The 27,178-nt window shown below is 46.5% G+C and overlaps 1 protein-coding gene and 2 non-coding genes across 3 annotated transcripts in view; 1 reads left to right on the top strand and 2 right to left on the bottom strand.

The window, feature by feature from the left end:
- LOC135810037 (MAM and LDL-receptor class A domain-containing protein 1-like) overlaps positions 1-27,178 on the bottom strand; it is a 58,557-nt gene that overhangs the window by 20,337 nt on the left and 11,042 nt on the right. Inside the window, exons 17-43 of the mRNA XM_065323504.1 lie at positions 26,647-26,766; positions 26,354-26,374; positions 25,788-25,916; positions 25,036-25,223; positions 24,538-24,709; positions 23,957-24,121; positions 22,867-23,040; positions 21,125-21,298; positions 20,499-20,610; positions 19,242-19,372; positions 16,238-16,387; positions 15,487-15,636; positions 14,570-14,935; positions 13,723-13,884; positions 9,675-9,781; positions 8,840-8,960; positions 8,325-8,462; positions 6,526-6,685; positions 6,113-6,213; positions 5,736-5,876; positions 4,413-4,427; positions 3,996-4,019; positions 3,438-3,566; positions 2,588-2,767; positions 1,747-1,923; positions 1,290-1,388; positions 433-900 (exon numbers count right to left, since the gene is read on the bottom strand). Coding sequence (XP_065179576.1) covers positions 433-900; positions 1,290-1,388; positions 1,747-1,923; positions 2,588-2,767; positions 3,438-3,566; positions 3,996-4,019; positions 4,413-4,427; positions 5,736-5,876; positions 6,113-6,213; positions 6,526-6,685; positions 8,325-8,462; positions 8,840-8,960; positions 9,675-9,781; positions 13,723-13,884; positions 14,570-14,935; positions 15,487-15,636; positions 16,238-16,387; positions 19,242-19,372; positions 20,499-20,610; positions 21,125-21,298; positions 22,867-23,040; positions 23,957-24,121; positions 24,538-24,709; positions 25,036-25,223; positions 25,788-25,916; positions 26,354-26,374; positions 26,647-26,766 — 4,074 coding nt within the window. The remainder of the gene's footprint in view (positions 1-432; positions 901-1,289; positions 1,389-1,746; positions 1,924-2,587; positions 2,768-3,437; positions 3,567-3,995; positions 4,020-4,412; positions 4,428-5,735; positions 5,877-6,112; positions 6,214-6,525; positions 6,686-8,324; positions 8,463-8,839; positions 8,961-9,674; positions 9,782-13,722; positions 13,885-14,569; positions 14,936-15,486; positions 15,637-16,237; positions 16,388-19,241; positions 19,373-20,498; positions 20,611-21,124; positions 21,299-22,866; positions 23,041-23,956; positions 24,122-24,537; positions 24,710-25,035; positions 25,224-25,787; positions 25,917-26,353; positions 26,375-26,646; positions 26,767-27,178) is intronic.
- On the bottom strand, positions 20,190-20,262 carry Trnam-cau (transfer RNA methionine (anticodon CAU)). Its single transcript has one exon. It is a non-coding gene; the product is annotated as a tRNA-Met (tRNA).
- On the top strand, positions 27,082-27,154 carry Trnam-cau (transfer RNA methionine (anticodon CAU)). Its single transcript has one exon. It is a non-coding gene; the product is annotated as a tRNA-Met (tRNA).

Genomic DNA, 27,178 nt, shown 5'->3' with positions numbered 1-27,178 from the left:
CTGTAGCACCTACTCCACTTTTATGTTTATGTATCTATGTCATTCGGATCTTCATAAGTTGTACATTGCACTGTTGAGATACCGAATTCAAATAAATCAATACCAAAAAACCCAAAAAAACAACAAAACAGAGCAACAGCAATATCAAAATAGGACTTAGATCCTAATAATAATAAGTATTATATCGGTATTTCATGTTCATGGCGGGTCATCATGCAAGCATGTCGTAATGTGAAATACAATTTCTAAAACTTAATTGTGATCCCGATGCCTTTGTTGGCAAGACAGACGCTGGAAACAGAATTGATGCAATGTATCTCAAAGGCAAGATGCATTTTCGGATGCAGTCCTCAGTTAGTCTAACTGGCTGAGTAGCCCAACTCACATCATTATACAGGAACTTGAAATATATATTATATACATTGAGCTTACACTCGAGGCAATCGCGGAAGTTGACATCGTCAATTTTGGCATTTGTGTCCGAGAATTTCCCGTTTCCTTTATCAGTCTTGCCCATGCTGTCGGCAAAGTACACACCGCTCCTGCCAGCCGTGGGCTTCGGCTTCGAAGTAGAGTTGGACAAGTACTCAGCATCCTTATCGATCACTGCGCGGAACGCAACCGAGAATGGTGCTTGAGTTTCGTTGATGCTGATTCCGGTGTAGAGGAACCGGTCCCAGTCATCTACGGCTGACACGAGCTCTCCCAACAATCTCTCTCCAGACTGGAAAGTGCCATAGACCTGCAGCTTGACATTGCCAGATATCGAGTAGGCAAACAGGAGTTGGCAATGACGCTTGTCCTCTGGTAGCTGCACGCTTGTCAAGTATGACGAATAGTTGTTTACAATTGTGCCGTCAGTGTCCTTGAAATCTGCTACCATGAAGTGGCCATATCGATCTGAAGCCGAAGAAAACAGACGAGGGCATATTTTGGTTTAGCTTCATACTGTGCACTGTCCATACACCACGGCTGCAACTCTCTCTCTCTCTCTCTCTCTCTCTCTCTCTATCTATCTATCTATCTCTATCTATCTATCTCCTTCTCTCTCTTAATCTACCGTGGGCACCGCAGCTATATATACGACAAAGCGTTGTATGTCCGGTTATGAGTGTGTATAGGACACATACAAAATATCCTGAATAAGATACAACTGAAAGTGAATAATTCACAGCAGTACGTACAAGTACGAACACAAAACATGGTGGACATGTGATGTGGAAACTGGTTACACAGCCAATAACGCTGCTCAGGCCTACATTGCTGGCTATATGTCGTGAAGGGCTTACTTAAACGAGTGTGATCTACACTTCCCGTCGTCCTCTGCCACCCGATTCCATCTCCAGTACTGTTCCAACCGCAGGCACTGTCTTCAAACATACAAGGACCTGCATCATTGACAGGAAAAAAGGACAGTGTTGTACAGAAATCATAATTCTGGCATGCTGGACCTTGACAAATAACGCCACCTGGTCGGTCGTAATGGGAAGAAAAACCAACAGCAGAGATCTGCTGTTACATTGTCCACACTGCTCAAAAACACCAGATAGCCCCTTGTTCGGCTAGATCACCATGATTTGTCCCCTTTAAGGCATACTTATGATTAAGTGCATGTCATCGAATCTGTCATTTCCTCTTTACACAGGTTTAAAGCTATATATCCATGCATCCACCCTCTTGGCTTCGCTGTGTTTTCCATTGCTCAAGTCAAGATCAATGTGTGCGTCGGTGATCTGCGCCACTTACCATCGAAGCCAGTGCAAGGCGAAAACCAGACATCATCCACCGAGATGTCACCGCGGAATCCGCTGCCACGGGTGGCCACCAGCCGTACACTGTACGGCAGCGTGCTGTTGATGTCGATGCTCTGCTTGAACCACCGATCTCCTCGGTCACGTAGGGACCACCATGCTACTACCCAGTCTGACAGGGATTCAGAACATGTTGCACATGCACAAAGTTACTATAGCAATACTTAAGGTCGAGTAAACAAGCAACAACTAACAATAGTGTGAGCAAAATGTATTAGAATCGACAACACTAGATACGTTGCACACTTTGAAACATATACTCTCAAAAAGCCACACACTTTGGCAATCTGGATGGTCATCTACTCGTGAACATGCGTACAGTATCCGTAAGATGCACACTTGCCATAAGTCACGCACTCACCAAAAGTCATGCAATCGCCATAAGTCACACACTCGTCAGAAGTCATGCACTCGCCATATGTCACGCACTCGCCATACGTCACACACTCGCCATAAATCATGCACTCGCCATAAATCAGGCATTCGCCAAAGGTCATGCACCCGCCACAAGTTACATACATGCCATAAGTCATGCAGTGTTGTCTGCAAGAGAGCAGACTATGTATGCTGTGTTCACATCGCAAAGTAGTGCCAAGCATATCCTCATCGGTAAAGCAAATAACGGGGCCCGTGACAAAAGGGTAGCCTAAATGGTTTTTTTTTACCAAAGTGGTGATAAATGCAACCACTGACAGTAGAATATTGATATCACGGGTATAGCTCATTGCATTATGATCAGATTTCTGACATACGAATTCAGCACTTGTGTTACGTACCTCCATCGCCTTGCTGCACTTGAGCGCTCAGCTCACCAATGTTAGAACCAAACATGTGATAGTGGAATGTCATCTGACAAAAGCTGGGGTCATCACCAGGCATGACGGGACTCTGCAGTATTGCTTGCGCTTGCGATGGGATGAAGCTAGTTTCAAAGTACATGTAGTGCCCACTGGTATCTGAGAGGGAGAGAGAGAGATGGGAAGATCATGTGAACAGAAATCAGAGAAAGCTATGTTGTACATTGTTGTACATTGCACGGGCCACTGGCGGGGGAGGTGGTACGCTAGTGTATTGTCCTGGACACTGAGTTGTTGTTGTTGGTGGTGGTGGTGGAGGCGGCGACGGCCGTGGTGGTGGTGGCAGTGGTCGTGGTGGCCGTGGTTCATTGTGGTGGTGGTGGTGGTGATGGAAGAACTTTGTATCATATCCCAGCTTTAAAAAAAATATTGCACCAGCGGACATGACTGCCAGACCACGCCGCGCTGAACAGTATACATGGTGTAGTACAATGGAATAGGCAAGACTACAGTACTGTAGCTACCATACTAACACATGCATGGAGACTACAGTACTGTAGCTACCATACTAACACATGCAAGACTACAGTACTGTAACTACCATACTAACACATGCATGGAGCTACAACACACAACCAACTCTAACCCACAAACACAATCACACAAACACATTCACTCACATGCACACATACTCATGCATGCACACATGCACACACGAAGACAGACAGACAAACGGAAGGACGGATGGACGGACGGACGGACGGACGGACGGACGGACAGACAGACAGACAGACACACGCACATATACACAGCACTGTTAGAATCATACTTTTGAAGGTCACGTCAAACGACGGGCCTGTCCCACTTGTGGCGGTGGCTCCGGAGTTAGACTGCCAGATGTGCGGCGTTTCAGGGGAGCTGTACCAGCCACACATGCCATCCTCGAAGGCACAGTTACCTGCAGCACGAATGCATGGGAAATTACACACAAGAGATCAATTTCGGATCAGCCACACAATCAATTCCTTTTCAGTAGGCTGCTTCAGTACAGAGTCAGGACCTCAGAAAAAGGATGTCACCCAAGAACAGCACAGAACGCTACGTATAGTCTAAGCGAAGCACAATGTGTTTGTGTGGATAATCTCACACAATTGAGATATCTTGTGGCGTGTCATCGTTCACCGAGGATATGAGTGGTTGCTTTGTGAATAGCTGACTAGCCACTTGGCAGCATTCCGCAGAAGCGAGCCACTGAAAGAGTAATATTTCAGTGTGTACATTTATGTTCAGTATTCGCTTTACAATTTGTGTAACCCAGCTGATAAGGCCAAAGATGATTTTGTGCACATTTATGACCAGAAAAATGTTCTATTGCTGGAGTCCTTACCGAATCCAGGACCAGAAGAGGTGTCTGCAGTGGAAACGAAATACAGGATCATAAATAAAGACATCAGAATTCGACTAGAGGACTGAACAGACGCCTATACTCAAGCACGGAGTCTATGTAAAAGATTTCCTCCGAGACAAGAGACAAACAAGTGCTATTAAACTTAGCAAGAGGAAAAACTTCACTTGACAAGCAACATTTTGAGAGTTTCGACAAGCACACTTCAAACTTTCTTGTCAAGTGGAATACAGGCAAAAAGAAAATGAACAAGAACAGTAGATGATTGGGTCAATGCTAAGACATAGAGTTGCAGCCATAGAAAAGCGACATCATGCTTTGTGATCAACTCCTTGCATCTACATCAGCGGGTCAATCACTTCACCATGGCATTCATCACAGGTTACTATAATTTCTTACCATAGCTGGCTTTCTCTGTGCACAGCATCGAGCAGAGAAGAAAGCAGGCAACACAGAGCACAGGGAAGGATTGTCAGGAGATGCCGCCAACAATCACTCTGGCATGGCTACTCATTGCTTACACTGACCATTCACTCTTGTACATAGATTCTCGTGATTCACGTGATTCCGCCAGACATACACCAGTACTCGCTAGGGATGGTGTGATGCTACTGCTTGGTTTGGGGGGACTGTAATGTTCTAGCCTGCTTCGTGTGTGTTTTTACTGCTCCTGTTGCTGCTGGTTTTGTTAGCGCTATCCCTTTTTCTTTTGGTGCTATTTGTCTCACCGTTTTTGTCAGATATAATAACCATAGTCTTTGTTCTGGATTTATTATTCCTGAAGATGGGCCTGGCCCGAAAATCTGGATATTTATTATTTTTGGAAGAATTTGTAGCCGAGAGACCGTTTTCGAGTACTGGTGTATAACTGTGTGAAACATGAAGTGGCTACAGTGGAGTCTGCACACCCTTAGGAAGGTGTCCGCCAGACATGTTGTATGTATGTATATTCTATTTTTATTTTATACTTTCGATTAAGTTTTCCATTAGGCCAATTGTTATTGATGCTAACGGCTTGTGTCAACGTCGTTTCTGTCATTTCATTGTATTACTCTTCAGACATCAATCCTGAATGGCATACCGTAATTCCGTGCATATAAGCCCACGGGCCTAGATCCGGATATAAGCCCACGGGCCTAGATCCGGATATAAGCCCACCTCCGTTTATAAGCCCATGGGCTTATAAACAGACACAAATGCAACTCGCGTGTCAACAAGAATTTTTCACATTGTGGACTCTTCCTACCATGGTACAGCAGGTCAGTGCAGTTTACCAGTAGAGTATGGTAGACCCACTATGAGCATGGACTTGTACTTTTTCGTGAACCTTCAAAATTCGAATATTGGCCCATGGGCTAAAAAACGAACATGTTTTACTGGATATTTTATCCTCAAACTGCATTATTTCACATATAAGCCCATGGGCTTATATGCGCGGAACTACGGTAAGCGAAAGTGGAACCTCCGCCACCTACGCGGGCATGCTTTTAATAAGTAAGTAAGTAATAATAATACATTGCTTACATCAACCAACTAGCACGGTGTTTTGGAACATAGAACACAGAAGCTGCGCAACAAGTTTTTGTGGAGATGTCTTTGAAAGTTCACAAATCCTATCATCTGTTATCAGTCAATTGCTGTCCTCTCGGCATCTCTCTCAGCATTCAGCTTAGCTAGCTGTGTAAGCAGAAGTCACCACTTGACATCGCCATGCATTCTTACCTACACAGGAGAACCCATTGCCGATGTAGCCCTCCTGGCAGGTACAGGTGAAGTTGTGATGAATCACAGAGCTACACGTAGCATTGGCATCACATGGATTAGTTGTTCCATTCTCATACGGGAAGTTACACGGGTCAAACTCTGAAAAGACGACGAAGAAAAATGAAAACAGCAGTACGCAGTTCATGACAATCACTTGGAATGACTGATAGATTATAACAGCACTGTGTTCTCACCATATTAGTGATGGAGACCACAGTAAGTATTCTTTCCACACCCAAGCCTATCTGACTCTGGTATGTCAGCACCTCGTTATATGAACTATGACATCACTACCATGCACCAAACAGTGAGGAAAGGCATGAACCTAAGCTTACCATCCAACCGCTCAAGGTCGTAGAATCCGCCGACCCCCATACGGCACATGCTGATGTAGCCAGAGTCCCATTTCGTCTGCACCCAGCCAATATAAGTATGGCTGGAATGAAGCAAGGCAGGACACAGAACAGAGAACAGAATCCAAGCAGCTACACATGTAACTGTGTGCGCCAAGAAAAACACAGACACACTCAGACACATCGACACACACACACACACACACACACACACACACACACACACACACATATCCACACACACAAATGAAGACCAATTTTTTTAATTCTAAGCTGGGTCCAGAATGTGCAATAGAATTTTTTCCACCGAGCGTGATATGTGAGTTGTGCCACGTTTGCCGGGTACTGCGTTCTTGTGTTGCATGCATGCTAGCGTAAATGCAAAATGCACATACCTGCCAATACGCATATCAAGTCCCATGTAGATGGTTCCAGCGCCGTAGCCGTCCTCCGTTCCCCAACTCCAGGAAGTACCTCTCACCACTCGCGTTCCCTCTTGGAACAGCACACGAATTTGCTCTTGTGTGAATAGGGAGTAATCCAAATCAGTTGCAGCTGTATGCAGAGAAGCAGCATGAACAAGGGCATTGGTATGCAAGGGATTATCACAATGGCAAGTTGAGAACACCCGGGAAATTCGAATCAAAGCAAATGGAAGTTGAATATTCGAAGCACTGGGCAATCAGCCCAAGCTCACAGTCCTGGATCAGGAAGCCATTCCATACATCCCCGGTATTATCTTGTGTGGTGTGAGCCTGTTAATACGTCACCTTTTCCAATGCAATCTTATGATTCACATCCGTTTCAAACATTATGGAATCTCTTCTTGTTGCTGAACCGTCAGGCGAAATTACTGGTCAGTCGGCGACACGCATTTTTCACAAAAATTTGCGTTTCACCTGCTGGGAGAGTATGCGTGTACTCGAGTCTCATCCTGAGCACGTTTTTTTCTTCTTTTTTTCAGCTCCAGTATAGCTGTATTTTTCATTGCAAAGCCGTCCTCGATTGTTGTGTTCGTTGTTCAAACGAAGTGGACATTCAATCATGAAGGCAGAGGACATAGGAGCCTGATTGGAGTTTCTCGTGGCATAGGACGGCTACACAGAGACACTTTGGGATTTTCTGAATATAAAATACCGTACGCACGATGCTGAGATCAATTTGTGCGATATCAAATTGTTTGTGATCTACCACATCGAGCAGAACGGGATCCAAACACAAGCTTACCGACGGTTAGGCTGCCGACCTGACTGGACAAATGATCCCTGGCTTCACCAGACGCCAGAAGTCGGACACCATGTCCTTTGCCGCGACGTCCATCTCCAAAAAGAACTCCATCTTCGTCGTGAAAAGGCTTGAAATACTCAATATTCAACCGAGATTCGAGGTCTCACCCTTTCTCAGATTGAATCATTTTTTGTTGTAGCAGTTGCAGGGCAGATCCCCGCCACTACTTCAACAGGCGATGGCTCCAAAGCGTGCCTGGAACAAGCCATATCGAGGTTGCAAGCCACCCCTCTCAGCAAAAAATTCGAAGAAATTCGAAATTTCAGTGGTGGAAGATATACTATGAAGAGAATTTCAAAAAGTATGTTTCGCGGAGCGATCGCTCAACCTACGTCATTCAAACTTGGCAGGATGGTTCAGACGTACATGCTAGGCATGGAACCACAGGCGATGATGCCATAGCTGACACACAGAGTAACACACACAGCAGATTCGTGTGCACAGATACTAAAATTAGTGGACAACGTCATCTTCTTCCCGCTGATCTCGAATGTACTATGACATGCTATTTCGCCTGACGAACCAGTATTCAAGGACGCAGAACATATGAATATCACAGGCGGTGTCCTGAGCACACGCTTGTTTCTGGTGATGTGTAACAGTTAGCTTTCCGTGCTCGTTTGTGTGTAGGCTACTTCTGTCAGGGGCTACACACATTCAGTCCACACTTTTTAATCTGCTGCTACACTGTGGGGTAATGTACTGTAGTCTAATGTCATGTGGTAGGGCACGCTACCAACAGTTACGGACGGAAATTGGAACAACCCCAAAAAACTGCCGTACATCCATGGTTGCCTGATGACCGTAGTAATACGTGAAACTCAGAGTTGTGACACAGCTTCCAATCTCTCTCTCTCTCTCTCTCTCTCTCTCTCTCTCTCTCTCTCTTGCATATTGGCATACTTACTTTTTCCGCATTCTCTGAAAGTGATGTCATCAATGCCCACCAGCATCATACCACTGCTGACAGTGACTTCAAACTCTATGCGCAAAGACTCGGTGTAGTTCAGGTTGAGAGCTTGGTAAACCCAGCCGTTGCTTGCAGCTGCATAACGGAGAGTATCATAAACAATCATGGAAAGTGAGCATGTCTGTACATGTTCAACGTGACTCTGTGTCCACCATCTCATAACATACCGTAAACAGTTCGTAAATAAGTACCTACTTTCGAATTTAGTGGTACCACCAGTACTAACTTTTAGGCGGGAACTGTTCCGGGAATGAACTAACTTTCGGACCCGAGTTGTGTGCAGTGGAGAAGTCAACTTTCATGTATATGCTATGCGCTGCACGTGAAAACCGTACCGGTATTTAGTATGTTTATCGGGCTGAACTTGACTTGAAAAGACAGAGTCAAAGGAATGAATGGGGGTATTTTTTTTTAGAACAGATACATATTCACAGGCGTTTACGGTGAGTTACCTTGTATCGGACTGGACTCGGAAAGACTCCACCACTGGACTCGACTTCCATTCAAGTTTGCATACAGAGCAATATTGCCACTGCCTTCGTCGTCCATAAAGGCACGATAGTAGAAGCCCATCTATAGAGCAGCAAAGAAAGTCACAAAACAATCAGTTACTTGTGTATGCTGCTGACAGGAGACATTCCACTCGCCATGCACTTTCTTTTAATAGTATAATTTTCAACAGCTAGCTCTTCATGCATCTACCCCTCCCCCTCCCAAGGACACACACACAGTCACACACAGCCACACAGCCACACAGGCACACACATTGTGCTGAGGTATCTGGAATGTATACAATGGGCTCTGGCGCATATACATGTTACATGTACTGGCTGGCTGACTTATCCTTTCACACCCACCCACTATTAGACAAAACATCTGCCGCTGGTATAAAATCGGAGGTGATGGGCTAGCTCAGTCTGACCTGAGCTAACGCTTGGTTTTGATAAACCCGATGCCAACGCGTAAAGACAAGTCCGAATCGATGACTCCTGGATATCCTTTTTTAAGCATCCACCGAGGTGATGTCTACATCAAAGTGAAGACTAGAGGATCTGAAATGAACTTACTGCAGAGATGTAACCTACATGCTGCGCATGCTCCACGTTTGAAATGCTTCTTGTCAGGACTAGCTAGTAATGGCATGTTGGTTCTTGTGTGTGTGTGTGTGTGTGTGTGTGTGTGTGTGTGTGTGTGTGTGTGTGTGTGTGTGTGTGCGTGCGTGTGTGTGTGTGTGAGAGAGAGAGAGAGAGAGAGAGAGAGAGAGAGTCGCGCATGCACCACACTAACCTGACAATGCTTGCCGTCGAAGGGAAGCTCCGGACTCTGCAGCACTATTGGCTGCTCCACTGCTTGTTCTTGTGTTGCACTCAACATCATGAAGTGGCCACGAGAATCTTAAGCGGAGTAGCAAACACAGTTCAAGATGGCTTACAGCAAAACATAATATAACGTGTCACACAGGGGTGGATCCGTGCGGGGGGGGGGGGGGGGGGGGGGGGGGCATTCTTCGGGTCCAGTGGAACCCCCTATATTTCTCAAATGTACTACTGGCAACCACATGCATGTACATGTATCAGCTACTCAGTTTTGGCTAAACTGGAACTCCACCCTGTAGAGATCTCTGGATCTGCCCCGATACAACAGGAGGAGAGCACATGTAATGGATCACATGCACATGTGCACACACACACATGTACACACACACACACACACATGTACACACACACACACACACACACACACACACACACACACACACACACACACACACACACACACACACACACACACACACATGTACACACACACACACACACACACACACACATGTACACACACACACACACACACACACACACACACACACACACACACACATGTACACACACACACACACACACACACACACACATGTACACACACACACATGTACACACACACACACACACATACGCATGTACACACACACACACACATGTACACACACACACATGTACACACACACACACACATACGCATGTACACACACACACATGTACACACACACACATGTACACACACACACACATACGCATGTACACACACACACACACACACACACACACACACACATGTACACACACACACACACACACACACACACACACACACACACATGTACACACACACACACACACACACACACACACATGTACACACACACACATGTACACACACACACACACACATACGCATGTACACACACACACACACATGTACACACACACACATGTACACACACACACACACATACGCATGTACACACACACACATGTACACACACACACATGTACACACACACACACATACGCATGTACACACACACACACACACACACACACACACACACATGTACACACACACACATGTACACACACACACATGTACACACACACACACACACATACGCATGTACACACACACACACACATGTACACACACACACATGTACACACACACACACACATACGCATGTACACACACACACATGTACACACACACACATGTACACACACACACACATACGCATGTACACACACACACACACACACACACACACACACACATGTACACACACACACATGTACACACACACACATGTACACACACACACATGTACACACACACACATGTACACACACACACACACACATACGCATGTACACACACACACACACATGTACACACACACACATGTACACACACACACACACATACGCATGTACACACACACACATGTACACACACACATGTACACACACACACACATACGCATGTACACACACACACACACACACACACACACACACATGTACACACACACACACACACACACACACACACACACACACATGTACACACACACACACACACACACACACACACATGTACACACACACACATGTACACACACACACACACACATACGCATGTACACACACACACACACATGTACACACACACACATGTACACACACACACACACATACGCATGTACACACACACACATGTACACACACACACATGTACACACACACACACATACGCATGTACACACACACACACACACACACACACACACACACACACATGTACACACACACACATGTACACACACACACATGTACACACACACACACACACATACGCATGTACACACACACACACACATGTACACACACACACATGTACACACACACACACACATACACACACACACATGTACACACACACACATGTACACACACACACACACATACGCATGTACACACACACACATGTACACACACACACATGTACACACACACACACATACGCATGTACACACACACACACACACACACACACACACACACATGTACACACACACACACACACACACACACACACACACACACACACATGTACACACACACACACACACACACACACACACATGTACACACACACACATGTACACACACACACACACACATACGCATGTACACACACACACACACATGTACACACACACACATGTACACACACACACACACATACGCATGTACACACACACACATGTACACACACACACATGTACACACACACACACATACGCATGTACACACACACACACACACACACACACACACACATGTACACACACACACATGTACACACACACACATGTACACACACACACACACACATACGCATGTACACACACACACACACATGTACACACACACACATGTACACACACACACACACATACGCATGTACACACACACACATGTACACACACACACATGTACACACACACACACATACGCATGTACACACACACACACACACACACACACACACACATGTACACACACACACATGTACACACACACACATGTACACACACACACATGTACACACACACACATGTACACACACACACACACACATACGCATGTACATACGCATGTACACACACACACATGTACACACACACATGTACACACACACACACATACGCATGTACACACACACACACACACACACACACACACACACATGTACACACACACACACACACACACACACACACACACACACATGTACACACACACACACACACACACACACACACACATGTACACACACACACATGTACACACACACACACACACATACGCATGTACACACACACACACACATGTACACACACACACATGTACACACACACACACACATACGCATGTACACACACACACATGTACACACACACACATGTACACACACACACACATACGCATGTACACACACACACACACACACACACACACACACACACATGTACACACACACACATGTACACACACACACATGTACACACACACACACACACATACGCATGTACACACACACACACACATGTACACACACACACATGTACACACACACACACACATACGCATGTACACACACACACATGTACACACACACACATGTACACACACACACACATACGCATGTACACACACACACACACACACACACACACACACACATGTACACACACACACATGTACACACACACACATGTACACACACACACACACACATACGCATGTACACACACACACACACATGTACACACACACACATGTACACACACACACACACATACGCATGTACACACACACACATGTACACACACACACATGTACACACACACACACATACGCATGTACACACACACACACACACACACACACACACACATGTACACACACACACATGTACACACACACACATGTACACACACACACATGTACACACACACACACATACGCATGTACACACACACACACACACACACACACACACACACACATGTACACACACACACATGTACACACACACACATGTACACACACACACATGTACACACACACACACACACAATACTGCATGCTGAAGGAATACTACTGTGGCACGCTCTGTCACAAACAAATCTTCTCGACACTGGACGGGGGGGGGGGGGGGGGAGTTCTGTCAGAGCCACTAGTTTCAAGTACTTTGCAACATCACCTGACTGAGAATGTGCTCTGAGTTCTAGATGTTGAGACACTTAGTCTTTTCTTGGAGCAATCTCAGTTTGCCACTGCAAAAAAGCTCAATACAATTGTAACAGTGGAACAGTTACCATGAGCTAATTCCAATGCTCTCAATCATTTGGACCCTCACGTCAACAAACAAGTTTCATCCGTCTTAGTAAAGCAGAGATCTGGAAATAATACATTTCACCGTTGGCACTTCTTACTCGCTCGTGTATGGTCCTGTATGACTTCCGGGAGGCCTTTGATCTCCACTGTCTGTTCGCTGGCACGTTGAAAGCTCAGTGACGTGTTGGATACCGTCACTGCTGTGCTTGTCCAGCCACAGTTCGGATCTCCCAGCAGGTTCTCCTCAAAGTCACAAGAGCCTGTAGAGCAAGAGTTAACACAGTGGACCATTTACCGCACTACCAACTTGCGAAGTGAAATGCTAATGAATTCTGTCCGTCAAAACCGTCAAATGACTGTACATGTACATATCGTTTTGCACATAGCGACTTAAAACTTTGAAGCGTTAGAATTAAATTTTCGTTAATTTTAGTGGTCTTACAGTAGCCAGTGAGGTCCCCGTATCCCCGGCTAGCCAGTGAGGTCCCCGCATCCCCGACTAGCCAGTGAGGTCCACGCATCCCCGGCTAGCCAGTGAGGTCCCCGCATCCCCGGCTAGCCAGTGAGGTCCCCGCATCCCCGGCTAGCCAGTGAAGTCCCACTACAGGTGCACTCTACACGGCCAGCACCAAGTCAGCAGCAGCAGCCATGCAACGTTCTACTCGGCTCAGAGCATGGAACGCAACTCACACCACAGACACACACTTGCAGCATGAAACTCGCACAATCCAACTCGCCATACATACAGTGCTCGAATGAGCGGTTGGACTTTACCGGCCTGCACTGTATTGCATTACACGCGCGCGCGCACGCACAGGTACACCCCCCCCCCCCCCCCCCACACACACACTACTGCAACAATGGATAATGCATGCCTAGCCAGTACACGTAACATTTGTGTCAAACCAGGGTAATATGTTTAGTTCGAATCCTTGAGAACAGTACCTGCTAGATGTGTGGTGCACTCGGAAAACTGCAGCATATCTAGAGCGATGTCCGACGCGTAGCCATCACCTTGCACCGCCACTATCTTGATACGGAAGAGAGAGTCGGCCTGCGTTGGAATCTGAGTCATATGCCAGGCACGGCCACGGTCGCCCGACTGCGTCCACAGCAGCTCGGTGGTGTCTCCGGTGCTGTTTCTCGTCACTCTGTAGGCTTTCAGCGTGCCCATGTTGTTACCCTGCATGTGGTAGTGGAATCCCACTTGGCAGTACTGCTCCGTAGCTGGAAGCATAGGACTGATGATGGAGGAAATGGAGCCCTCCTTGCGATGACTGCCCTCAGAGAAGATATATCCCTTGTGAACTTCTGTAGAGTCAGAGAGACAAATTTTATCGGAGCAGCAACAACACATAAGGTGAACTTCTGTAGAGTCAACAAGATAGGCTTTATCGGCGCAGCAACAACACATAAGGTATATCCCTTGTGAACTTCTGTAGAGTCAACAAGATAAGTTTTATCGGAGCAGCAACACACCAGCAGGCATATCCCTTGTGAAGTTCTGTATAGTTATCATGGCTGGAGCAATAACATAGCGCTGAATGCCTCACATAGAAAGGTGCATGTCAATCACCAGGGGACGGAAGGTGCATATCGCAAGTTGGTATAGCACATTGTTAGTAGACAGAGACAGCAATACATACATAGTAAATTACTCATGGGCTTGAGGGAAAGACGCAAACGGGAAAAGTCTGAAGAAAAATGTTAACTGTCCCCACCCGGTCTCGAACCAGAGACCTTTGCTTGAGGCCAGCGATGCTCAAACCACTGAGCTATGTTGTAGCTGTGATCACAGTAAATTGCTAATTATTGTCCAACGGCCAATCATAGCGGGTACATAAGATCACTCCGGTACTTACGTGCATGCCAGCTTGCCGTCTTGGGGCCAGTGCCTTCACTAACCGTCTTTCCTTTGTGCAAGAGGAAGTGGTGTGCGCTGTCCTCTGCATGGTCCCATCCACAGAAATCGTCGCTAAACATACAGTTCCCCACTCCGCCGATGCTGGCATCTGTAAAGCACAGGAACAAGGAAATACCACAGTTTTCTCTGGTCAACGTTAGTTAACAGGTTTATCTACGGGTCAACTATGTTCTGTGATGCAGGACTTGTGATGATGGTGAAGGCCTTCCACAACTACGCAACCTGCACGAATCAGATTGAATTTTGACACTATAATGCTGTGTGCTGAAGTCGGGAAGTGAAGAAAACGTATCCAGATATGCACCTCACCTATCCCTAGCTTGCGGTGGTCTGCAAATCTGCATGCACTGCTGGAGATAAGGGTACGTGTGCATGGTGTGTGTTCCTAAAGGTGGACAGTGTGCAGAGTACATAGGCTAGCTGTTCGTGATCCATGAATATTCCCTTTGGGGATCACAATACAGGGCATCCAGAAGGAGTGTACAAATAATAACGACAAAATGAGATTTGAACTCGGATGGAGAGCCAAGCTGATTGTTTAGTAACTGGTGGTGTTAGTGGACATGATAGCGTAACTTGTAGTTCCTTGGTCCTTTTTCTTTCTTATAAAATGAGATTTGAAAGGCAAAGGGAATCGTAGAAACGGTTTCTAACACGGTTACCGGCGTCGCAGATCACGGTTGACTCACTGAGACATGTATGCCCATCACCAGCGAAGCCGTCGTCGCATGTGCAGGTCACGTAGGCCGAGGAGTCGAACGAACATAGCGCTTCCTCATGACAGACTTTCCAAGACCTTTCCAATGAGTCGAGAATAGAGCAATTACTGATCGATGCCACTGTACCACGAGCATAAGAAAGACAATGGTAAGAGCAATATAAGAGTACTGCAGTACTACAGCTGTTAATGAAGCAGCTCATACCATAAACATGCCTTGTACACACCTTACAAGAACCATTCATCTGTACTTTGTAACTGGTGCAGATTTCTTGGAAAATCTTCAAAAAAAGAATTTGTGATAAACTAAATAGCACCTTTGGGCAGTGAGAGACCGGGAGGAGAGAAGGAGGCTATAAAATATGTGCGCTTGACTGCAACAGTGCCTTCCTAAGAATCATACTGCTGACAACAAGATACAGGAAACTCTTCCTTTTCCTGTTAGCCAGAGGCAGGGCGGTGCAACACATGGTGATTGATGGCGGGAATTTGGGCCGGTTGAATAATATGATATCCCTTCCGTGTGCTGGGCAGCTGTGCTTCGTGCTAAAAGCTCAGCAGCCCAAAGCCGGTTTGTGGATTTCTGAGCTCCCTTGCGATGATGAAACAATAGAAGACGTTACCGGTGTACTGTAGGTAAGTGACAAGGTCATCTACGGGTGTGCTAAAGCAGATACGGGTGTGCTAAAGCAGATACGGGTGTGCTAAAGCAGATACGGGTGTACTAAAGCAGATACGGGTGTGCTAAAGCAGATACGGGTGTGCTAAAGCAGATACGGGTGTGCTAAAGCAGATACGGGTGTGCTAAAGCAGATACGGGTGTGCTAAAGCAGATACGGGTGTGCTAAAGCAGATACGGGTGTGCTAAAGCAGATACGGGTGTGCTAAAGCAGATACGGGTGTGCTAAAGCAGATACGGGTGTGCTAAAGCAGATACGGGTGTGCTAAAGCAGATACGGGTGTGCTAAAGCAGATACGGGTGTGCTAAAGCAGATACGGGTGTGCTAAAGCAGATACGGGTGTGCTAAAGCAGATACGGGTGTGCTAAAGCAGATACGGGTGTGCTAAAGCAGATACGGGTGTGCTAAAGCAGATACGGGTGTGCTAAAGCAGATACGGGTGTGCTAAAGCAGATACGGGTGTGCTAAAGCAGATACGGGTGTGCTAAAGCAGATACGGGTGTGCTAAAGCAGATACGGGTGTGCTAAAGCAGATACGGGTGTGCTAAAGCAGATACGGGTGTGCTAAAGCAGATACGGGTGTGCTAAAGCAGATACGGGTGTGCTAAAGCAGATACGGGTTTGCTAAAGCAGATACGGGTGTGCTAAAGCAGATACGGGTGTGCTAAAGCAGATACGGGTGTGCTAAAGCAGATACGGGTGTGCTAAAGCAGATACGGGTGTGCTAAAGCAGATACGGGTGTGCTAAAGCAGATACGGGTGTGCTAAAGCAGATACGGGTGTGCTAAAGCAGATACGGGTGTGCTAAAGCAGATAATTTTTTTTTTTTTTTTCACGGTTCGCGTGAGACTCGGCTGGAAGCCGGGTTTTCCGCATCCGTAGGAACGCCACCACCCTTCAAGGATCAAGGCGCAGATGCAGCTCCTAAAGCGGTGGGAGGTGAAAGCAGATACGGGTGTGCTAAAGCAGATACGGGTGTGCTAAAGCAGATACGGGTGTGCTAAAGCAGATACGGGTGTGCTAAAGCAGATACGGGTGTGCTAAAGCAGATACGGGTGTGCTAAAGCAGATACGGGTGTGCTAAAGCAGATACGGGTGTGCTAAAGCAGATACGGGTGTGCTAAAGCAGATACGGGTGTGCTAAAGCAGATACGGGTGTGCTAAAGCAGATACGGGTGTGCTAAAGCAGATACGGGTGTGCTAAAGCAGATACGGGTGTGCTAAAGCAGATACGGGTGTGCTAAAGCAGATACGGGTGTGCTAAAGCAGATACGGGTGTGCTAAAGCAGATACGGGTGTGCTAAAGCAGATACGGGTGTGCTAAAGCAGATACGGGTGTGCTAAAGCAGATAATTTTTTTTTTTTTTTTCACGGTTCGCGTGAGACTCGGCTGGAAGCCGGGTTTTCCGCATCCGTAGGAACGCCACCACCCTTCAAGGATCAAGGCGCAGATGCAGCTCCTAAAGCGGTGGGAGGTGAAAGCAGATACGGGTGTGCTAAAGCAGATACGGGTGTGCTAAAGCAGATACGGGTGTGCTAAAGCAGATACGGGTGTGCTAAAGCAGATACGGGTGTGCTAAAGCAGATACGGGTGTGCTAAAGCAGATACGGGTGTGCTAAAGCAGATACGGGTGTGCTAAAGCAGATACGGGTGTGCTAAAGCAGATACGGGTGTGCTAAAGCAGATACGGGTGTGCTAAAGCAGATACGGGTGTGCTAAAGCAGATACGGGTGTGCTAAAGCAGATACGGGTGTGCTAAAGCAGATACGGGTGTGCTAAAGCAGATACGGGTGTGCTAAAGCAGATACGGGTGTGCTAAAGCAGATACGGGTGTGCTAAAGCAGATACGGGTGTGCTAAAGCAGATACGGGTGTGCTAAAGCAGATACGGGTGTGCTAAAGCAGATACGGGTGTGCTAAAGCAGATACGGGTGTGCTAAAGCAGATACGGGTGTGCTAAAGCAGATACGGGTGTGCTAAAGCAGATACGGGTGTGCTAAAGCAGATACGGGTGTGCTAAAGCAGATACGGGTGTGCTAAAGCAGATACGGGTGTGCTAAAGCAGATACGGGTGTGCTAAAGCAGATACGGGTGTGCTAAAGCAGAGGCATGAGGATTATTCCAGCATCTTGGAAGAGTGCAGACAGGGTCATGCATTCATGCACATCTCGGATTGAAAAACTATGTCTGTTTTCTAGTTACATTGATGTCATGGCCAAGTCATGCCCATTCACGCATTCATCCACCAATCGCAATTCACCATGACAGTTTGCACACGCACGCTATAGAACTCACCTCCCAGCACATCCAGATCATACCGGTCGTCGACGGCAATCCGATAGAAGCCCTTCGTGTACCCGTTGTCCCAGCGAACTCGAACACGATTGTCCTTGTCCAAACCACCAATCACTGTACCAGGTGCGTATCTGCGGGGGGAAGAGAGATTTCAACAAAGAAATCTATAATATGATGCGTATCATCACCCTGGGCTTACGCCTGGAGACGCAGGAACAGGAATAGTTAATAAGCAGAAACCAACACCATGGTACTGTACTGCAGTAGACCGATTTGCAGGTCACGGTGCAAAGAACAAAATCAAGTATCATTTTGACAGTACAGCTGCGCAGCGTAAGCCTTGATAACGAATTCAAAGAACAAAATCAAGTATCATTTTGACAGTACAGCTGCGCAGCGTAAGCCTTGATAACGAATTCAAAGAACAAAATCAAGTATAATTTTGACAGTACAGCTGCGCAGCGTAAGCCTGGATAACAAATTCATGTTCTTCACCGCGCGATCTAAGTCACTGTTTGCAATAGGAAAGTTCTCTTTAACATCTCCCTTCCCTCATGAGACCAATGTTGGGCAAGAAATCTTTCGGGAGGAGTTTCAGTATTTTTGAGGAGTTTCGTTTTTCTGAAGAGGTGGCTTATTGGCCTCTTTAGAAAGCGAGTCTCCTCGAAACTCCACAGCCTCATCCGATGGGAGAGGTGGATTAGTTCTGAAGAATTTGGAACAGCTACGACGAGATCGGATGGGACGTCATTATCGATCGGATGGGACGTCATTATCGCCATGACAATTCCACTGAAAAACGTTAAGATAGAAACCGTTCTAAGGGCACACTTCAACTGATCTCTTTTCAGAATTTGTTCGAAAACTTGATGAAGACAATTCGAACGCACCCTTAGAGCGAATGGTGGGGGTGCAGAAGAAATACAATAAGCAGCAAAAAAAGTGATGTGCCCCCTGTGAGGATCGAACTCACGACCTTCAGATTATGAGACTGACGCGCTGCCTACTGCGCTAAGGAGGCAGCTGACAATATGATGCCGTTTGTATCTTAGCAGCTTTCGTAGTGAAAGACGTATCACTGTGTCCAAGGGCAAAACCGCCATTGAACGCCAGGGTAAGATTTTGAGGGAGGCAAACAGCATAAGATGTTCCATATCCATGCATAAAGTAAGATACACCCTGCTTGTAATTGAAAGGAATGACGACGGGTCAAAATGTACCCCTCCTTATCAATCTTCTCCACGATCACGAACTCACCCATCAATGGTGCCCCAGATCCAATCATATCCGCGCACCACACGTAAACCTGGTTGGAAGATTTCACCCAGTGTTTTGTTGGAGAACTGTGTGAAGTCTAAACCGCTGAAGACTAGAGTTTGAACACAGAGTGCATAATACACAAACAAAGCGGAGTGAGATCTTGACAGGCAGCATTATTCACTTAGTAGGAGAATAAACTTCAGGTTCTTCAATAGCGTTCTGAAATGGTTTTTACGGGTAAACGTTCGTGCCTTCTCAGTTCAAGGTTCTTCAGGCAGCATATTTCGATGTGAAGAAGAGGCTCTCAGTTCCCAGGATGTTTCAGCATATCTCTAGTGATGTATATACAGCATCCTATCGAGGATACATGATATTAAACACCTCAGGCTCAGTGTTGGGAAGGAAAGCCTTAGGTGTTGCTAAAAATACACAAAACTTTCAGGGGGTATAAAAAATATCAATGCCCCGTAAAACGTGTACGGTGAAGAATGTCACATTTGCTGCCACCTTGAAACAAGCAGGAAGCGAAATCATTTGCAACTTCTTTTTTTTTTCTTATTATTAATAGGTATGTGTGGTACATAAGCTATGTCTGACATTCAGTCTGGTTGCAAGTGGCTCACCTGTAGTGCACTCTCTAAACCCAATATCATCAACGGCCGCATACCCTCCAGGAGATAGACTGGTCCGGAAGCGGAACTGGAATGGTTCGAATGGATCGATGTTGGTAGCGCCGTATAGCCACTCGTTCGGCGACGTCGATCCGCTTCTCATCCACGTTTCCGTCCAGGTTTTGCCTGACAATCAACACAACGCATAGCCACCGAGGATCAAAGCTGGGAAATAGCATACTGTACAAAGTGCAATTTCAATTTTGTACTTCACCGAGAATTTCAAGTATTAAAGGGGAAGTTAAGGCAAAAATTAAAATTTCACCAGTTGTAGTCTTCGGGGTGCTGAGTCGAATGGTCTTGGTCCGAGGAAGCTGAGACGCTCCCTTCCTACTTGAATCCCCAATCGAACTCGCGCACTTCCACCGAAACTGGGTGACTGCGCCCTACTAGATGGGGATTTGTATGCAAAATGTCACTAAAAGCGCCATTTCGTTCTTATAAAAGCACGGATGACCGCGATTGGCCCATATGTTGTAGTCTTTGGGACGCTGAGTCGACTGGTTTTGGTCCGAAAAGGCTGCGATGCAGCGTTCCTCCTTTATTCCCAATCGAACATGGTTGAAGAAGCGGTCACGTGGTCCTGGGTGCCCAAATCACCTGGTCACCACGCCAGCAGGTGACAACTTTCACACCAAGGTTCAACTCGGGTTCAACTCGAGTGACAGGACTGCACCCAAAAAAGGTCAAACAGGCTAGTAAGTTGTACCCTGCAGGCACGGTGACCAGGTGACTGTTGTACGCAGGAGCACGTGACCGCTTGTTCAACCATGTTCGATTGGGAATAAAGGAGGAACGCTGCATCGCAGCCTTTTCGGACCAAAACCAGTCGACTCAGCGTCCAAAAGACTACAACACATGGGCCAATCGCGGTCATTCGTGCTTTTATAAGAACGAAATGGCGCTTTTAGTGACATTTTGCGTACAAATCCCCATCTAGTAGGGCGCAGTCACCCAGTTTCGGTGGAAGTGCGCGAGTTCGATTGGGATTCAAGTAGGAAGGGAGCGTCTCAGCTTCCTCGGACCACGACCATTCGACTCAGCACCCCGAAGACTACAACTGGTGAAATTTTAATTTTTGCCTTAACTTCCCCTTTAAGAAATTTAGCCACCTGCCTACAACTCAAGTCACCGGCATCACTGGGACTCGAACCAGGGACCTTGCTATTTGCGAGCAATGCTCTAACCGACCGAGCGCAACCTGTAGTGTTCACGTCTACATACGTGCTGTGGCATTCCTTGGCCACTCCAGACATTCATGATAGCAGTATATCGTGTTATGTTATGCATGTAGCATGTGCCGTTTCCTGTGCGCGCGTGAAACGGACCTCGCGACTTTGGTTGCTGTGCATAAGTTGAGTCTGGACGCTCGTTGTTTTGGGCTGGAGAAATAGAGAATACTACACAACGTAGCAACAGAAACAAGTGTGACTGCGGTTACACACTGCAAGAACCCGTGTACACACAGTCTGTTAACACACACACTCCCAGGGTTTACACATAGCTGATCTAGAACATACGATTGCCTCTACAGTGCACTCCACTCTCATTATATTACTTTGTAGGGATGTGCACATACATGTAGTATAAAAAAATATTTAAAAAAATCCGTTATCCTGACTCTGGTTTAGCCCGATTGGAATTCAACTGCTATCTCATGATGAATTACCACTGTCAGAGAGACTGTTACATACCTCCATCTTGACTGTATTCACACCAAAGTCGGTCAGAGGTGAAGCGTAGCTGATAGTAGAATGACACTTGACAGTGCACGTCATTTACCGGCAGTGTACCGCTCTGAAAGCCAACGATTTCCTCGCCTGTGGAAGTAGGGCTCTTCGATGCCAGGAAGAAGTAGCCAAGAGCATCTGCACCAGAAAGGAGAACGCGATGTTATTATTATACTATTATCATTTAAATTTAGAATAGGGCAATCCCCATGGCCTAAGGCCTTTTTACAGGGTACCCTAACACCGGTATGGTTGGCAAGTATGATGTACAGGTACAAGAAATCAGACAATCAACCATGCCAACACAATAGACCAGATTTAGGCGTGTCATGGGGCCGTCCGGGTTACTGTTTTTTTTTAAACGAAAAATTAAACATGTTAATACTTTCATTTTGCTATAGTACAAGTTACCCCAATACTGAGTATGGGTCATCTGAGTATGGGTCATGAAGGGTCAAGTCTCCAGATGCTATCACTAGTGACCAAGTGGTTCCCTTTTTGCAACCAAAAAGTCGTGATATATTGACTTCTGACGCCATCACTTTCAAGTTCTATCTCGGGCATGTGCAGTGCTAAGTTTGGCAATAAGACAAAGTCACATGACATCATCAGAGAGCTTAGTAAGAGGACAAACGGGCATGTGCGTAAAGAGCGCACCGGAACATCCACAGTAACAAGACAATGCTTGGTGTATAGGTGTCATGTCAGTTGCATCACCACGACTATACTCTGTATGAAGTGATCAACGCATGCTTTTGCTACCACTCCTGACAAATAGAATCCCAAATTATGAGCTAGATCCCGCAGCATCTATGGCTGGGGAAACCCCAAGCAATGATGTAATTACATGACGTTCATGGTCAGGGACAAACTCTAGCCATGATGTACATGTACATGTAATCCCCTAACCTCTATGGTCAGGGGGAAACCCCCAAATAATGACGAAATCTCACAACCTCTACGGTCAGGGGAAACCCCAAACAATGACGTAATCTCACACACTCTATGGTCAGGGGAAACCCCCAAACAATGATGCAATCTCACAACATCTTACTCTGCCTAGTATGGTCCTTTGACGGTGATGTTATATTGCCTGTTACTTCCGGCGCACGTGCTCTAATCCACTTCACAGCATCAGTAACGTTAACAACATCAGCACGGGGTACTGGTTCCGCTTCTGGTTTCCATGCACACGTGTCGTACTCAAAGTCACAATCGCCTGAACAGCAACAACACAGACATACATGTATACTCAAGGTGGTCCTGGCCATAGACTGCATTCACATGTTGAGGCTCTACAAAGCCACCAGTAGGAGAGGCCGGAAAGAGAGAGGGAAAGAGAGAGAGAGAGAGAGAGAGAGAGAGAGAGAGAGGAGAGAGAGAGAGAGAGAGAGAGAGAGAGAGAGAGAGAGAGAGAGAGAGAGAGAGAGAGAGAGAGAGAGAGAGAGAGAGAGAGGGAAAGAGAGAGAGAGGGCAATATACAATGCACATTCACAGAGTAACTTCGGTTACCATAGCAACTTGGGAATTTAACTCTTAACACATGCGTTCATGCGAAAGTCAAGAAAAATTAGACCTTACATTTGATCATCACTGGGATACTGCATGCACAGGCAGTTCTACTCTCCTACATACCTGACACTTCAGGGCCGCAGATACCGAATGACACATCATCGATTGCAATGTCGGATCGCCACCCACTTCCACTGCGAGCAACCAATCGCACACGGAAGGGAACTTCAGACGCAATTGCCACCTTGGCAGGGAACCACGTGTTACCACGATCGTGCTCCTCGTACCACATCTCCTACAATTGGAAGCCAGCAACAACAGCAACGTCATTCAACAGTGATCTCATCTAGTACCGCGGCCCAAACAATGCGCTGCTGACTTCAAGTTGAAAATGAAGAATGCACTGTCGAGTATCATAGCCTGTGTTGTAATCTATTCGGCCGTCCCTCTTTAATCCAGCACTTTATAGACCAGCACCCTCTATAAACCAGCATAATATGCAGCAACAAAAATGTCCTTTTCATGCGCATTGCCGCAGTGAATCAGATTTTCTAATCCAGCAGAGTTTCAGTAACACAAATGGTGCCGCATGATAAAGGGACCACGCCGACGGTACATTACCTGGAAGACGTTGTCCGTGCCGGCCACCTGGACGGATAGAGAGCCGACGTGCTCGCCGTACATGTGGTAGAAGAACTCCAGCTGGCAGTAGTTAGAGTTGTTGCCGGGTAGCAGTGGTGACTCCAGAGCCGCCCGGGCACCCTTCACCACACTGCTGGTCTCGAAGTAAGTGTACCAGCCGTGTGAATCTAGAGATCACCAGTACACACCGTGCATTGAAAATCGGTAATCACAAATCAAACTGGCACTTTAGTGACATAATAGACCCGTTGCGCAATGACGTAATTTGTTACCGCGGACACCCCACACAGCCATCTGGGCATGGTCGTCCGGGGGTGTTGAACAGTGCATCCCTGATCCCAGTGTACTGCGTAACTCACATGCATTACTCATGTTATCCATATTTGGCAATGCGCCATGGGTCTATCGTATCCTCGTGATTTGTTACAATTCAACATGCAGCTCACCTAGGATAGCGTAAACCTGATTTGCGTCGAGCTAAGTTCCAAATCTTGATTCTAATTCAGCGAGAAGTGGATTTGGAATTGACAACTATGCCCAGCTATATGATGTTACACCTTCCAATATATCTCTACACCTTTGCAATGCCTCCATCCATTGCGATTCAGATAAGAGGTCAACACATGCTGCAACAAATACACTGTACAGTCTCCATAGTTACCTGCAAGCACCGCCATGCAGTACTGTGCAGTTCATGAAATTCTTGGATTTACAGTGCAAAACTGACTTACCGATGAAGTGATTTCCTGAGCTTGGCCCAGTGAACCAACTCGGCGTAGAACCGTTGTTCAATCTCCACTGGTAGCGGTAGGCGCCCACGCGTACCCACTCGCAGTACTGACGCTCAAAGTTACAATCACCTGCCACGCAGAAGGACAGCAAACCCATCAACATGAGCTAGTACACACTCATACATGCAAGAATTCACATAAGTGGGTATACCCAGGTTTCAACAGTGCTCAACACCACAAGGGCAGAGCGTAACCACAAAGGTCAAAAAGAATGGTTCCACCAATTATATATACATACGTTGTAACGCTGCGTTTCATGTACGTAGCTAAATGCTAAGGCAATCATCAGACAACTAATGCTTTTGTCGCGGGATAGCTTGTTCTTATTGCAAGAATTCATGTAAACATCAAAGGGTGTCCAGGTAATGCAGCTTGCATGAGCCAATTGAATAGATTGGAATGCGCCCTATGGGGATGTCTCCGGGATGCTCGAGGCTAATGGTGTGTGAATGCGAATGGTGCAGACTTGTCAATACAACTGAGCAATACCACATGTTATGCCTTACCTAGCCCGATACTTGATGAGTCTGAATAGCAAACACAGCAAAGCAGGACAGTAATAAAGCAACACATTAGAAAGGACAACAAGACACTCAGAGATACAGCTTACAACACCGCCGCTGCCACGGTATGTGCATGTGACACGAGTGACTAAAAATCCCGGACGTATCTTGCAAAGTGTGCAGCACCAATTGTTCCATTCATCCCCCCCCCCCCCCACACACACACCCACACCATGTGATACATGCAGATACAGTTCAGTCCACACTAACACTGTACTAGGCTGTACCACACTCACTGTAGCAAGTCTGGTCGTCCATGTAATACCCGGCCGGACAATCACACGTATACGATGTGATGGTGTTCGTGCAGATAGCGTTGGCACCGCACGGCTTCGTCACATTACACTCGTCCACATCTGCATTCGGGGCACGAGAGAAAACAGACATGCGATGCATTGGGGTCACCCAACTCGAACGCACAAACTCGGTGTCTTTGCTGCATGCGTCACTTAACTTGTTCACCAAGTTTCCGGGCCTAGCCCATAATCACGGTGAAACAGGGGATGTGATGCATGGTAAGTCTAAATTAAATATTAATATTCGTCCCTTTTCGCTTGCGCTGGCTCTTATGGTCTCAGTATGGCCTGATATTACAGCATGCACGAAAGCCAGGGGTGTTTGCATTAGATTTTCAGGTTGAAAGATTTTCAATAGCACATGCTATATCAGCTGCCTCCTTAGCGCAGTAGGCAGCGCGTCAGTCTCATAATCTGAAGGTCGTGAGTTCGATCCTCACAGGGGGCACTTCCTTTTTTTCTTTTTTTTTCT

Source organism: Sycon ciliatum, chromosome 2 (genome assembly GCF_964019385.1).
Source record: "Sycon ciliatum chromosome 2, ocSycCili1.1, whole genome shotgun sequence".
Classification (NCBI taxonomy): Eukaryota; Metazoa; Porifera; class Calcarea; order Leucosolenida; family Sycettidae; genus Sycon; species Sycon ciliatum.
The sequence above is the reverse complement of the archived record's forward strand: the minus strand, read 5'-3'. Positions and strand labels throughout refer to the sequence as shown.